The 15,747-nt window shown below is 34.7% G+C and overlaps 1 protein-coding gene across 2 annotated transcripts in view; it reads right to left on the bottom strand.

Annotated features, from left to right (window-relative positions):
- Window positions 1–837: 837 nt before the first annotated feature.
- The window catches only part of CSNK1G3 (casein kinase 1 gamma 3), a 31,801-nt gene continuing 16,891 nt past the window's right edge, over window positions 838–15,747 (bottom strand). Inside the window, exons 6-13 of one of the 2 annotated variants that reach the window (XM_010227790.2) lie at window positions 9,717–9,802; window positions 9,495–9,579; window positions 7,522–7,670; window positions 6,356–6,451; window positions 5,931–6,026; window positions 5,025–5,131; window positions 4,653–4,676; window positions 838–968 (exon numbers count right to left, since the gene is read on the bottom strand). In XM_010227790.2, coding sequence (XP_010226092.1) covers window positions 911–968; window positions 4,653–4,676; window positions 5,025–5,131; window positions 5,931–6,026; window positions 6,356–6,451; window positions 7,522–7,670; window positions 9,495–9,579; window positions 9,717–9,802 — 701 coding nt within the window. In that variant the 3' untranslated portion in view covers window positions 838–910. Of the gene's footprint in view, window positions 969–4,652; window positions 4,677–5,024; window positions 5,132–5,930; window positions 6,027–6,355; window positions 6,478–7,521; window positions 7,671–9,494; window positions 9,580–9,716; window positions 9,803–15,747 lie in introns of those variants that run through there. The other variant, XM_088534701.1, reaches the window with a different exon arrangement.

Genomic DNA, 15,747 nt, shown 5'->3' with positions numbered 1-15,747 from the left:
TTTGGCACTTAAGAGTTTTGAGAAGCCCTTCGCCAAAACACATTTTGGAAATAATGTTTACCAACAATAAAAATGATCTAATCACGCCTTGATATTAGTAAAGTGAAAACCATGGCTTTAAGTTCAGTAAAGTATACTGATATTCTTTTTTTTTTAATCATATACATATATGGAGAACTGAAATTAACAATTGTCAATTTCACTTAATAGAGAAAATCCAACAGTAATGACACATCAAAAGAAAAAAAGTAAAAATAAAAAAAAGGAAAGGGGAGTGCAAGGAGGTAGCACAGGGAGGAATTAGAGAGGTAATACAGAGAAGGATTACAGAAATCCAAGAAGTATTTTTGAAAGCAAATTAAAGAAAAGAAAGCAGCAAGTAAAGAACATTTCATTATGTAATGCTAGCCTGGCGTTATCTTAAGCAATTCCTACCGCCTCACCATCACCTATAGAATCAAAGCTTCCATTCAGGAAATTATTCTCAGTACTTCAATTGCAATCAAAAATGAACACGCAAGCTTCCTGTCTCAGGACGATTTACCTCCCACAGAGGGAGTTCTGTAGCTTGCTTAATGAACTGCTTATTGCACTGCCATTTACACTGTTAAGACTGTTACTTGAGAGTTTCTCCTCAAGCTATGGACCACAACAGAAATGACAAACTAGGAATTCAATGCATCACTACACCATCAGCAAGTCAACAAACTCATTAAGCATTATCTGTAGTTAAAGCTTCAAAAAAAATCTTGCTGATTTTGTTTGGAACATGGAAAAAGGGGAAAGATTTTGAAAACCAGGGAGAACCAGGGTCTAAAAACAAGGTTCTAAATGAGGTGAGAACAACATCCAAGGCAAGAGGAGACAGTTGTTACCTTCTCAAAATATCCGAGGGCACCCTGCTGCTCAGTCACTGAAAAAGTAGCAGTGGGCAGAGGCAGACCAGAGCTGCTCTGAGAGTTACATAACTTTCAGTAACAAAACAAAACAAAACAAAATGTTATAGATAGAGAGGGAACCAAGAATTAAAACTCAGTAGGGGAAACTATGAGGGTAAGAATTTTTATAGCTATCAGAAATAACACTAGATTTGCCTTAAAAGACTTAAAGAAGTTTGTAAAAATCCTAGCCACCAGCTGCAAGCAAAATCTTTTATATGTACAAGTCTTTTTTTTTTTTTTTTTTTTTTTAAATCTGTCTACAACCACTACCATTCATTTTACTTTAGCTTTGAGTTTGGAAACATATATACGGGGTCCAGTAACTTTACCCTTCATCCAGCAAAAACTTTTTCCGAATATTTTATTTATGTATATATACACGATTTACATCACATGAAAACAAAACATTTCATAATGGTTCCTTTCCTACATGAAGTAGGAAAGTTCCTACCCTGTGATCCTGTGAACAAAGAAATTCTATTTCATATTCTGAAGATAAACCACTTCTGTATATGCTTCAGCGTAAAAGACCTCAAGGAAAGCTTACAGAAGTGTTTTGTCTTGATTCCTAGTTTTATTGTATGGAGAAAGTATTACATAAGTAATGTAAGAAAAATTAAAGTGTGGTAGCCTTTTCTAGAATTTAAATTAACAATCTATCTAGAATTATTTTTTAAAGGTAGCTGTAGTATAGTTAAGGCTGTTGTGGCATATTTTGCATGAATGGAATGTGTACAAAGAACATCAGTCCGTATCCCAAGGATTGGTTCTGCTTTGACTCTCTGTGCAATTTAAGGATGCTTTGGGTTTGTTTGCTTTCTAGCAAATTCCAGCCCAATCGCTGTAATCCCTGTGCTGTCCTTTATTCTTCCTCCATGGCCTATTTAGTTTGTTTCTCTCTCAGCCAGAGAAACATGATATCACACAGTAGAGAATTCAAGAATTTTACCCTTAACCAATATTAAGCACTGACTTTTCAACCTCCTCATCTTCCGGAGTCTGCTTAATACTCTTAGGAAGTGTACTGTAATAACAACTATTGATTTTATTTGGTAAATTATTCTACTGTGTTCTAGTTCAGGAAATTTCACTATATAAGGCTCAAGATTTCTTTGGTGTGGAAAAATAAATCTGTTAACGTATTTAAATATTGTGCCAAAAAAATATAAATTCCATATGGCATTGTAAATCAGGAGACTAAGCTTGGAAGTCTTTCCTGAAATGCACGCTTAACATCTAGAAATTCTAGACCTAGTGAACCTCCCAAGGCCAAACAAATTCAGCACATTTAGATGGAATTGCAGGCCTGGGGTGAAGTTTTACAAAAAATGCAACCCTGTTGCTAGAGATCCACAGTGTAACCTCTTGAAGAATCAAAACCACTGTTGTGACACCATTGCAAACTATCACAACCAGCAGAGTTATGGCATGCATTTAAGAGAACAGTCACAAGAGGGCCTCATTATCACTTATGCACACATTACATGTCTTGAAGACAAATTTAAATTAGAGAACAAGGACACTGTTATGGAGTAAAATACAAGTTTATCGCAATATTGAATGTCCACTGAAAACATACAAAAAAAGCCCCTTACCTCCTTGCATGCTTTACCCAGTTTCATTAATAGTAATTATACTATCGTCCAGAAATGTTTTTACTTTTTTCTGTGGATTTTAGGTGACTTAAGACCCAGTCTAGCAAACTCAGTATTGCTTAGTAGTATTTATTGCCCTGCTTCAAAATTTTTATTTTTTGTTAAATATTCTATCACTTGGGAAGTCTCCCAGCATGGCAAAGCAACTTCAGTTCTCATTTGTGTTTATATAGCTGCATTTTTATATTTCTCATCTAGTATGTGACAGCAGTTTACTGTAGAATTATTAGCATGTACTTCAAGAACGTGGACTGCAGAAAGGATACAAAATCATTTCTCTTTTTCTGATTGTCCTTGTATGTCAATTTATAGCTGAGTCTTTTGATTCCTCAAACTGAACATTTCTGAGAAACACTTCTGATGAAGATGTCTAGCCATGGGTTTAGGCAAGAAAGCCTAATTGCTTAGTAGTAACTGGAAAGCCACCCATAGAAGTCCAGATCAACAGTCAGATACATCTAAATGTAAAAACTAGTTCCTTACATCATAAAAGAAAGCTAGGCTCTGCAAGTGCTCAGGTAGAGCAGCAATCATGTTATTTGCCCTCCTACAACTGGTGATATATTTGAAAAATGGCTAAAAGCTACTTTTCAAGAAGAAAAAAAATGCCTTAATTTAACATTGACAAATTAACTAATTAAATACTAAACTAAATTAAATTAACTCTGCTAACATCAGGCTTGTCTGACTTTACTTGAGGAAAAAGCCCTCAGAGGCAATGCAATATCTGAGGAGTATATTATAAATTACAGATTAGAATTTATGTGAATACCTATGTAAATCCAGAAATTGAACAATGGAAGTGTACTGGTCAGACCGTCCCCAGAACAAAATGCTTGCTGGAGGACAGCCTGATTTACAGGGTCACACTGAAAGTGTAATGGTACAGCCAATATTCAAACAATACTTATGTTCATAGTTAAATCACAGGAGACTGAGAACATCTGTTGAGTTTTTTTAAGCTTAGATATAGTCATTGTAAGTTTCCCAACATAGGTAAAAAAATTCAGAAAAGCGTTTCAGAAAAAAAAAAATCAAGTGTTTGCTTTAAGAAGGTGAGGAAATATTACAAGGTATCAGCAGGAGACGTTACCTTTCTCTGTATTTTTAGTTGGAGAAAAGGTTATTAAAGAGGTACAAAGTAATAACTTATTGACAAAACAATAAGTCTCCTTGGAAAAACAAAATGCCTATGCTATAGACAGGCATGAATACTGATATTGTATTTCCTTACACCGTTCAGCAACTATTAAACAGCAACACCTTTGATATTAAGCTTACAACTATTATATCAAAAAATAAAACTACTTAAGCCTTCTCAAGCACTGGTCGTAATGGTACTAACTGGTACGTACATTGGTACTAATTGGTATGTATACCTATACAGGGGTGTTTGGTAGCCCTTTCAAAATTATATTCTCAGAAAGATGAGATGTTATAAAGTGTCTTTAGCTATCAGGATCTGTATTTTTTGTACTTCTTTCCAAGATTTTGTACTTTTTTGTACACTTGATTATTTGAATGTATAAATGTATCAAGGATCTACCACATATTCTAAAAAAATAGTAATTGCCCCATTCATTTCACTGTAGTTTTGAGCATCCTGAACGTTTTTTTAGTAAGTCATTAAAGGGTTAAAGACTAAATGTTGTACTTAAAGTATCAATGTGGTAATGAACAAAGTTAGCACGTATTGCTTGTTCATGTATGTGAGTAACTTTCTATATGTTAAAACACTAGTTGAATGCCCCAACACTTGAAAAACAATCTTTTCCTCTTTAAAAGAGCACAGCAAGTAAAAATACCGTACTACTCATTAAAAAGGATTAAATAAGGATACACCACAGATTACACAGTTTAAAAGCAAGCAAGATTTGCAGCAGGCAAAATAGCTCCTCAGCATGACTATTTTTAAAAGTTAAGTGCTTAATTTAAATACTTTTCCCCTCCAATTTCCTCTATGAATTATTATATTAAACTTATCTGTAATAAGGTTTAAACCAATAGGAATACAGCCTACGGGGCTATTTCTGCCTGCATCTGCTTTAGAACTCACCACATGTTCAACACTTTCTGGCAGCTATATACAAAGAAAATAAGAAAGAAATGAGAATCAGAATGCAATGCAGGGGAAGAATTGTACATATATTTTACACATACATTTTGGCGGTCAGAACACTATTTTAAATTAACTATCTTGATGTTAGTTTAAAGAAATCATACATGCAAGCACTCCTCTAACAGACACATGCTATTGAGCGCTGTAGTCCAAAATAGCACAAAAAAGTATACCATTTAAATATTTAATGCCAAAATTAAGGATAGCACTGTACTATTTTGTCCCTCACCAGTCGTTATTTGGTTCAGACAAGATTTTTCAAATAACAGATAAACACAGGATCAAAAGAATCTAACATGAAGTACATACTTTGTTTCATCCATGACTTCTACTTGCGCAGGAGTCGTGATGGGTGCATTTGAACAGCCTGCAGTTGGGTCATCTCTGTTCAACTCTCCATTTGTTGAACTTACTACCTATAATCACCAGAAATAAGTGAAATCATGCTAGAGCCAGACTCTGTATTTGTAAATCCCTGAAGTTACAATAGACCTTCAAGACTTATTTTAGTTAATTCCACAACCCCCTGGTTTCCTAGTATACTTTCAACATCTTCACTAGTGGAACAGAGATCTGTGTGAATGACTGTTTAAAGATAACAGACTAAGCAGAGTAATTCTGCTCATCAGGTTTGCTGATTTCTTCTGATTTCTGCTGTTTCTTCTACAGGCCTTAAGGAAAGGCATAAAGCAGGATCAGGGCCTTTTCCTTTCTGATACTAAATTGGGCTGTCTTATCCTATCTCTGCTTCTCTGAAGCACTCAAGCTCCTTTGTGTGGGCTGACTGAGCTTTATCTCAAAGAGCACTCTTCAAGAAAAAAGGTTGCAGATCCAACAGTCTAGGTGTTGTTCTTGGTTCCCAAGATCGCAAGAGCACTACCACAGAAAAAGAGATTATGTTCAATGCCATCAATTTCCTCTCAAGTTCCTTCATAATTCAGGAGTCACCAGAAAAATCCCAGTTCTCAGTGTACATTTGTTTTGACTTTAAACCTAAAGCAACCCATTATTTTCTCTCACTATTCCTATAAATTTTACTCTTACTAATTAGCTTTTAACATAAGAATCTCTTTTTACTTTGGTTTGGTAAAGGTGGAAACAGCAGACATATTCTGAACTGAAAAACAAGTTTAAGATGAAAACAGGAATCACATTACGCAATAGAGGTGGCTAATATTATATAAGTAATCAATCATGCAAAGAAGCAGAAAATACCTGTACTGAGCCACCATGTCGGTCAGCTGCTAAGTAAGTTCTTAAGTGATGTGGATTGGTGTGTTGGGAATCCCAAGCTGCCCTATGATCTGTTGACTATCATTGTTGGGATGTGTTAGGCGTATATGAAAAGGAAAAATAAAATCCAGAACATTAAACCATTCACGCATAATCTTTCTAAAGACAACAGAATCTACATGTTCAATTCCTATAAAGGATGCACAATCATCTATCTGTATAAAAGCATACGTTTACAACTCCACTTGTAAACTAGAGAGCTGCAACTCAGATAAAACTAAATCCCTTATAAGAAAATGATCTAAATTCATGTTTTTCTACCATCCTGGTTTAAAAAAGAAAACACACCTGGCAAATCATTGGTTGAAAGACAAAGTAATGCTGCTAGTGTCACATGAGCAATTTACCTGATTTTTGGATTGCTGTATCTTTTCTTTGTGCTGATGTGTTTCGCTGTTTGATGGCAGTGCAGTATCTGCATGAATTGAACCCACTGGAGTAGGCTACAAATATAAACATTATGTAGCAACTGGTAAAAAAAATAAGTTTTCTAAGTCTTATAAAAAAAAACTGCATCAAAATCCAAAATAGTCTAAATATGTCACTAACTTTAACGCAGTTATCTCAAACCATTAAGTTAAAGCAAAACTACAGAAGAAATTTACTAATACCAAAAATATCAAAGCAAATCTGCTTCTCTATTTTCTTTATAATGTAGCATAACTAGGGCAACTTGCTGTTAAATCATAAACTTATTTACTTGCAATAAATTGTTATCCTAAATTGGCATGAATATAAGAGGGTACATATTTAAATTTATCTGTTAGCCCTGTAGTTTTCAAATGAGTCTGTGCTTTATTTAGAAGACTGGACCCAGAACAACTACATAAGGTAACAGTCATGAATATTCTCTTATGTCAATCTGCTGCGAGGTCTCTGCTTATTAGGATCCATTTACAGAACACTCTGGTGGCAGTCTAAAGAAAAAAGATTTAAAGCAAATTTTAATGCTAAACACTGAAAAAACATTAGCATTCAAGTGTCACAATTTTTCCACAGACTGGCACAGGGAACTTCAGGGGAGAATGGTTAATCTGAAATTGTTTAATTTATGCACACAACTACTCTCCTATTCGGTAAAAGACAACTTCCACACTCTAAAAAAAACTTATTTTACTATTTCTTTGAAAAAAACACAGTATTTAATTTTACACTCAGGGTACTGAAAACTGATTTCCTACACTGTATTTCATTGAAGATTATGCTTATAAAAAGTATGCAGTTTCTTCACAATAAACTGATCAATATTTAGCATAAATCTCTGGTGTAGAGAAATGTTTTTAAAAATATAGTAGAAACTCGGATATTACCCAAATAAAAGGAAAAACAGGCAGAGATAACAGTCAATTGCAAATTTTTGAAGTCTTTCTTCAGCTGAAAAAAGTTTTCGTTTCTACTTTTTTTTATAAAAAAAGACAGATAGATGGTATGAGAAGAACATAGACTAAAATTCAAGACTAAGGTACAAAACTGATGAGAAAATCCAGCATCTTAGCACATTAACTGTACTCACCAACTGTTTGCCAATCCAGTCATATTCATAATCAAACATATAGCCCTTGCGATCAAATAAGTCTGTGAAAAGCTTTCGTAAGTAGTCATAGTCTGGCTTTTCAAAAAAATCTAGCCTTCTCACATAGCGTAGATACGTAGCCATTTCCTCTACACAAATAAGAAATGTGCATAATTGTCATGTGCGTTTCAAGGACTCTCCAAAAATATTATGACATTTAAAAAAAATCTTTCTTCTCCCTCTCACCACAAGAGCAGGTTATTTGTCATGATGCAGTGAGTTATTAGAAGGAAGGAGAGTTTAACAATATTCAAGATGCATTGCCACATTCTAAATATTTTCTAGGAAAATACACTTACGTTTTAAAAAGTGAATCCCTTTAATTTCACCTTTGGTAAAGAACCTGCGTAGCACAGGGTTGGAAACAACTTCAAGAGGACAGCTAATATACCGCTCTCTATCCCACAGAGAATCAGTTATACCTGTCTACTCTGATTTCATACAACGACAGTGAAAAATTGTAGTCTTCCCGGCAGCTCTTGATAATCCCTAAAAGACAGGACTTTAAGTCCAACCTTAGTTGCTTTGGATTAAGTCCATTACTTTGTCTTCTCTGCTGTGGATATTACAAATAGATCCCTTTCATGTTTGTAACACCCAAAAGCTACAATAAACACTCATTTCGTAAGTCTTACTTAGGCTAAAACAATACCTGTCCTTCGGTCTTTGGTAAAACATCTAGCAAATATGACTTATAAGTATTCTCGCTGCTGTTCACAGGAAACCTTTGAACTAGGGCACTTTCTTGAAGCACAGTCCCTAAAATTGGACATGCTGTTTCAGCTGAGGTATTAGAGCGCAAATGGTATTTCATGTTTCTTGCAGGTTAAATCTTGTGCATATAACCCAGTTTGGTGTGTGTGTATGCACAAATATATATATTATTTTTAAATACAGAATAGCACTGTCCCCCATTCACTTTGTGTTTGGCTGGCCTTTAAACCATTACCAAAAGAACCTCACTGTAATCAATTTGTATTTGATCCTGTTTTCACATTACCTAGAATATATCCTTTTTGTATGTACCATATATTTTTAAAACATAATTTGTCAGGATCCTTTCATTCTAATTCCACTGCCCAAGCTACACATTTGAAGATTATCATTTGCAAGTTTAATAAACATGCAGAGTATTCACTAAAATACTGAGCAGTCCTAATAGATTTCATGTCATGTTTTCAATATGACACTTACCAGTACTTGAACAGCCCAATGGTTTTACAGCCTTTCTCCCAAAGTAGATTCATTTTGATTATACTTCTAAGCTAATTTATGAGAATATTTTGAATGTGCCAGAAGTACTAAAGTCTCGTGATGTAGGACATCTCCTCTCTTCTCCACATTACCTGTCTTGCCATAAAACAATCTAATTGCTTTGCCATGAGCTGGCAGTTTGATTTTGCTTATCAATCACCTCCTGATTACCTCTAATGACATTAATTTCTATTCTGATTCCCCACTATCAGCCAGAGCTTTCCAATTCTTCCGTTACTCCAACTTAAAAAACATAACTTTTTTCGACTCTAACACCTTACCAATACTCCCTGAGCTCAAATATTTCAAGCGGTCACTAAAGAGCATGTACTAACTGAAAAGTGGGTCATTTTTAAAAACAAATTTGAAATAAAGGGCAGTTTTAGACTTCAAAAGCTTGCAGAATTTTCTATTTGAACACAATTACAGGCTAGCTAATCACTGTGAGAATATGCAGGTTAGTGTTCCCTTTAGAAGAAATTATCTTTGAGAAAACAGTATTAGTTTATAACTTAAAAGGACAATTCTTATAACCACAGTTAAAATACATAAAATCTGATTTGGAAGGATTGTTTTACTTACAATATAAAATTTTATGAAAGATTATCTATGCCAGTTTTGTTTCTGAGATCAACATACATTTTAACAGCAGTCATTACCTGGGAAGTTTTCACACAATACTGCTATAGGTGTTGCTCGCTTTGTCTCTCCAATCTTCTGGTAACGTTCTTTTAATGTATCAGCCTAGGACACAAGAACAAAAAAATGCTCTCTGAAGTTACCCAATTTGCAGACAAATTCTACAAAAGAAAAAGATCATGCCAAGAAAAGCTAATGATCTGAAAACAGGAAGGAGGAAAAGATATCAAAAAAATCACTACCTTCAAACCTTGCCACGGAAGGCTTCCTCTGAGAAAATACATAAACATATGACCTAAAGCTTCCAAATCATCTCTTCTACTTTGCTCTGAAACAAAATCCAAATATTATTGGGACAATATAGCTACATAATTTTACATTAACAATATTTGCTTTCAAATTACAAAAATCAACTGAAAGGTAAGAAGTACTTGAAAACAAACCAAACTTTTTTTTTTTTCTTTAATGTGCCATCAAGTACAGATTTAAAACAGAAAATGCAGATGCAGACTGCTGGTATGTTCATCAATAGTATCAAAAAAAAGTTGTAAAAAACTGCTGTGATTTTAAGCTATACTTTGACTTTTTTCACATATCGATTGCATTCCATTATCAAATTCCATGCATTTGTAGGAAATTTGGAACAATTTAAGACAATTCTAACTGAATACACTCTAAAAAATAATAACCCCTTCATAGGGCTTCTAAGTAAGCCAAAAGTCTTCTGAAGACGACCATGGAGTATTATCATTTAATCAAAAAGGAGCATCTATGAGGCATGTACATACTGCCTGTTCTCTGGCATGGTTGACTTAAAGCTAAGTTATGTAAGAAACTGTTTAGCACAAAATTTATTTGTCTGCAGCCATGAAGTGCCAATTATCCAATCAGAATTCAGATTTTGGCTGAAATCCTTCAAATAGTTTACGGCAGTTTTATGAAATTGCAAAGTAACAGAAATGCAACGTACTCAAAGTGTATTCATATTACTTTTAAATAAAATACAATATACTTCAAAATTCTCAATGTAGTAGAGACAATAGTCAAGGTCTTTAAAGGACTTTTTTTTTTTTTACTTTAAAATAAAAGAGTTTTTAAAATTAACTTTTAAACTTTAAAACTTTTTAAGAAGTTTTAAAGTTTTTGAATTTAAAGCAAAACACAGATTTTACATTATCAACCAACTGCATTCTGCATTGCTGTAGAAAGAGGAACTAGTGTGTTACATTTGGTACTAGGGGGCATTACTTCCCTCTGACACCTTCCCCAACAGAAGATATAAAAACCAAATATTAACATTCCTTCTATCCAATATTTTCTCGACGATAAAATGACCATGCCTTGACAAGGAAAGCAAAAGAGCACAAAAAAGCAGATGAAAAACTGTTGCGGTTACAGTTTGAAGAAAGTTCAGCAAAGCCAGTCAACCCATCGTTATACTTTGTAAATACGTAGTGAATATTCTGCAGCCAAACAACAATTCTTAACTCAAATGAAACGAGAGCAGTTTTATGTCTTTACTTTCTTTTAAAAAAAAAAAAAAAAAAAGCCCTGTCTTGGTCATATTTGAACACTAGATGAACACACACTAACAAATGATTAAGGAAATATCAGTAAAATGTATTCAGCACGGACTAGAACCCCTCACTCCAACACACACTTGTCAGTCGCATGACATGCTCCTTTTGCTCTTTTGCTCTCGTCATTCAAGTGGGCCTAACCCTGCTGTCATCCCATTTGCCGCTTCATACTCCTTAAGTCCCATGCTGATGCATCCATATACATGAGGACAGGAATAAGTATTAAAGCTCCATGCCTGACGGATTTCAGTAGGTGACTCCAGCTGCCTCACAGAACCCTGTGCTCTTTAGGAGATGAGGTGGACATGGAGATAATCAGCACTTAATGAGCACAGCTCACAACAAGTTTTGTAAAATGCAACATAAATGTGCTTTATGTAAGACAGTTCACTGGCTGCACAGAGATCGTGGCAAAACAAAGTTTGAGAGGTAGAGTTAAATGCTTGTGAGCAGTATTAAAATACAGTCCACAAAAGGATATAGGAAAGCTCTATTTGGTCTTAGGGAAAAATAATTCCTCTCCTCTACATTAACTTCTGCAGATCATGGTGACGAAATGTTACCCTGTTCTCCTGTAAAATGGTTATTTCTGAGCCACTGTTCCTTCACTGAAAGCATTTTCCATTAAAAAAAAAAAAAAAAAAAGCTTTAATCCTTATTCTGATGACTTTCAAGTAAGAGTTTGGGTTTTTTTTTTTTCTCCATGAACTTTGGAAAGTTTAAGACACTTCTGCAGGAAGATTATTTCTAGGATACATCATTCAAAATTCACAAGATTCTGCCATAGGAAAGCTTCTTTAGTATCTCAGATTTTGTGTGTTACTACTCATAATACATTTAAGAATTCTTTGTTGATCACTGCAATGAACAATAAAACAACAATCAAATATCTTTTCCTCTAGTATGGAACACTCCAGAAACCTTGAGAAACAGAAAGTTCAAAGACTACTACTCTTAAGAGAAAGGCCTCGATGAAAGCTGGAAAAGAAGTAGGAGTGAGCCCGCTGATAGACAAAAGGATTTCAAATATCAGATGGAGAAAGAGCTGCTGACGTACATTGATCCTAGTGCATCACAGTTTAATGAGACTTAGAGGATCTGTTAATACGATCATTAGATGGCAAATAGAAATAAGGTTTTAGGGCACACAAAATCCTCTCTTAGGAGAGAGGTTTGAGGCCAGCTAGGGGATAGGGAAACTGATTGACTAACCATTATTTAGCTGACAAACTACAGTCAAATTAATCATCTTAATCAGGGTAGATTGAGCTTAATTAGAATTAGGACCTCATTCGGTAGGCCATCTGCAGAAATTACCTTTTCTTTGTGATAAAGTAATCATAACATAAGCCAAGTAGATGTGTACTGAAGACTGAATGCCCTATTATAAGCACTGTATTTTCCCTTCAAATAAAATATGTTACTGCTTCCTACAGAAATGCTGAAACAACAGAAATTTATTAACTATTTAGTGATCAGAAAGCACAGTATTGGCACTGGGGTGATTAAGTAGCCTGAGACAGAGGCTGTTTACTGTGATCACAGAACTGAGGGATAGTTCTTATCAACACAAGCTGAACTGCAAGTCACCCAGTAATAATGTGAAGTCTTTTCAAAATGGCATGATTCTATGCAATAACATAATAGCACCTCCTTCTGAACAAAATGATTAAATTTAAAACGAAGTTAAATGGTACTTTTACCATAAGCAAAATGGTACTTTATTATAAGAACATATTTCATTCCACATTGTTACATAAGGAAAACATGAATTTTAAGGGAAAATCCTATTTTAACTTGTAGCTTGAGGTGAGCAGAGCAACTTAATAACAAATGTTGAATTTGAATTTTCTTTTCTTAGCTTAGCATCTTGATTTAGTAGGGCATACTGTTTTATACTACTGAGAACTCTCAGAGTTTAAACAGAAAAAAAGACTTTTCACAGAATCACAGAATGGTTGAGGTTGGAAGGGACCTCCTATTCAGCTAACACTTGCACAGAAGTTGACCAAGATCAGAGAACTACAGACTTCACCATTTCAGAGATACTTATCTAAAAAAAGGCATTAAATAGCTATTAAAATTCACTTTAAGCATATTTATTTCACTGTGGAAAGATGGTCCTGATACCTGGTCAATACATGACTGAAGCTACTCTATTAACTTAAGCATAAAGACAAATTAGTTTCTCAGGAATAAGCAAAACAGTATTTGAATCACTAAAAACTAATAAAATCTCTGGGGAAAAAAAAAAACACAAAAACCACGTAACAACATTCTATAATTTTCAACCCCATTTGCTTACAAGTCACACCTGTTCACAGCTGAATAACACTCAACCCATACTCTTCTTGCCACACCACCAGCTTTGCATTAGCCCCATAAGGGTTACTGCTGTTCTGACCACACTCTTAGGCCTACGACCTGGCCCCCTGAGGCCAGGTGATCCACTGAACTTCAGTGGATCAGAGGAGACTAGCGAACATGTTAGGCTGGAAAATCTTAAGCCTGGAAAAGGACTTTTCCAAGCATCACCACTTCAGAAGCAAGAAAAAGTTGCTAGGGCTCCTGGATGGTCACGTCTGCAAAGGCATAGTCTGTAAGCACAGGAAACATTTCTTCTCAGTTTCATTACGATATAAGCTACTAGTTTTGAGTACAGATGTACACTATGAACAAAAGTATGCTTAGAAACACATTAGAATTGATCCACTGTAGAATTATCTTTGCTGTTCTGGATTTCAGAAAAGCTTAATCTTTAGAAAATTTATTTTAAAATCTAGAAGATAAAACAGTCCTTATAATTGATAGTTTAAGTTCTGATATGTTCCTTGATGAGAACTCCTATTTGTGAGAAATAAGGTTTCATTTGGCCTTTCAGTTAGTGTTACTGGGAAATTATTTCATTCCTAAAAGAGTTTAAAGCACTTATTACAAGACATCTGCCTTCAATAATTATGTGCTTGCAAGAGAAGATCAATATAAACAAAGATGTATACCCCTGTTTCCCCTCAGAGGGCATTAGAGATAGCCTTTCTATAGCACTTACAGCTTCATGTGACTAAGTTTTCTGTAATCGAAGTGTTATTAAACAAACAGAGAAGCCTTTTTTTTTTTTTTTTTTGAAATTAAGGAAACATCAGAAACCAGTAAAATCCCAGAACAATTTTAAATATTCATATTTTCAGAAAACATAAAAAATTCTAGCATTTTTACCGACATGGATTTCTTTTTTTAAAACTTCTTTAGTTAGAACACGATTTCTGGGATTTCCTTCTCCCTTCTTGTAAGGGGGGACAGGAAAATACGCATGAAATAATTTTATGCCCAAGGGAGATTACCTGATGTGTGCAAGGGAACCAATCAGTTACATGCTGATAAGGGTTATGGAATATCTGTCCCCTGCAAACAAACAGCTATCTAAATAAAGTCCTGTTTGTTGCTAAGTATTTGCTATGATACTTGCAAATGCTCTGGATCTTCAAATACAATATTGAAGAAAGGAAAACATTCTCATATAACATTCACATAAACAACATATATAACAATGTAGATCAAGTTAGGGTTTAATAAAGGTGTGTTTTAGATCACCTATAAAAGAATTTCAATCTGATAATTTAGTCAAACTGGATTGAGGCCAGCTGACACCTTAGGGTGTCAAGAAGTCATAATACTAGCTAGCTTTGCTATAAAGCTGTTCAGGTAGCTAAACGAATTACCTTCAGGCTGAAAATACTGCCCTGAAGTTTCAGTACCAGATTTTCAGACCTATACTGCTCAGCACAGAGAAATATCAGAAGAGAGCATTCAGCATTCTCTGTCCTGCTACTGTAAATAAAACTTTTAATTTTTAAGCAGGCAGCACAGAACATACACGGACCAAACTTCACACACAGCCTAAAGAGTCTATAAAAACAAGAGCCTCTTTTACATTATTCAGTGTGCGTTACAGGCCCAGGAGATATGACTAACAGTTCTCCCTCATCCATGAAATGCCTGAAATATACTTAGAAGAAGAGGTGTGGCTGTTTGAACTGGAGCACCCCAAAGTTCCACACTCATTCACTGCTTTGAGTAGACTCACTTTTTTCTGCTTATATTTAAAAATTACCCATGTCTTTGAGATGGAGACATGTTATAATGAAATGACACTTATTGCTAAAAAACATTAGTTACAGCTACCTGGCCAGAGGTGTCAGTATATATCTACCTACATTCTCAGTTTTGTATGGCTGAGAGGTATAGATGTATCCATGACACAATAATTAAGTTTGGCAGAATATTCAGACTGTTTTAATGGTTGAGGTACCATTAAATGGAAAACAAACATATTCAACCAGCAATCAAGACTCTGCCTAAGCAGTCAAAAATACTTTCTCTGAGGCTGGGGGGAAGTGTCTTTACTAGGTTCTCATTGCAATATTAAACATCTAGCCTTTCAAAGCCCAGTTGTGCTCCAACTACTTACCAGTTTTAAGCTTTGATTTATTTTCTTAAATGATACATGGGAAGGTACAAAGTATTTTATTTGAGAAGGACTAAAGCATGTTTGACTTTAAAAGTGATTGTGTTATCCTACATTTTGTTAGCATAAAAACACTTTATTTAATCTTAGAGTTATCTGTCTTTAATACAGCATAAACACAGTGCAATCTTTGAAATCTTTACTTGGTATAAGAACAATAGGATCTAG

Source organism: Tinamus guttatus, unplaced genomic scaffold (genome assembly GCF_059628265.1).
Source record: "Tinamus guttatus ecotype Peru unplaced genomic scaffold, ASM5962826v1 Tinamus_guttatus_pri_ptg000591l, whole genome shotgun sequence".
Lineage (NCBI taxonomy): Eukaryota > Metazoa > Chordata > Aves > Tinamiformes > Tinamidae > Tinamus > Tinamus guttatus.
The sequence above is the reverse complement of the archived record's forward strand: the minus strand, read 5'-3'. Positions and strand labels throughout refer to the sequence as shown.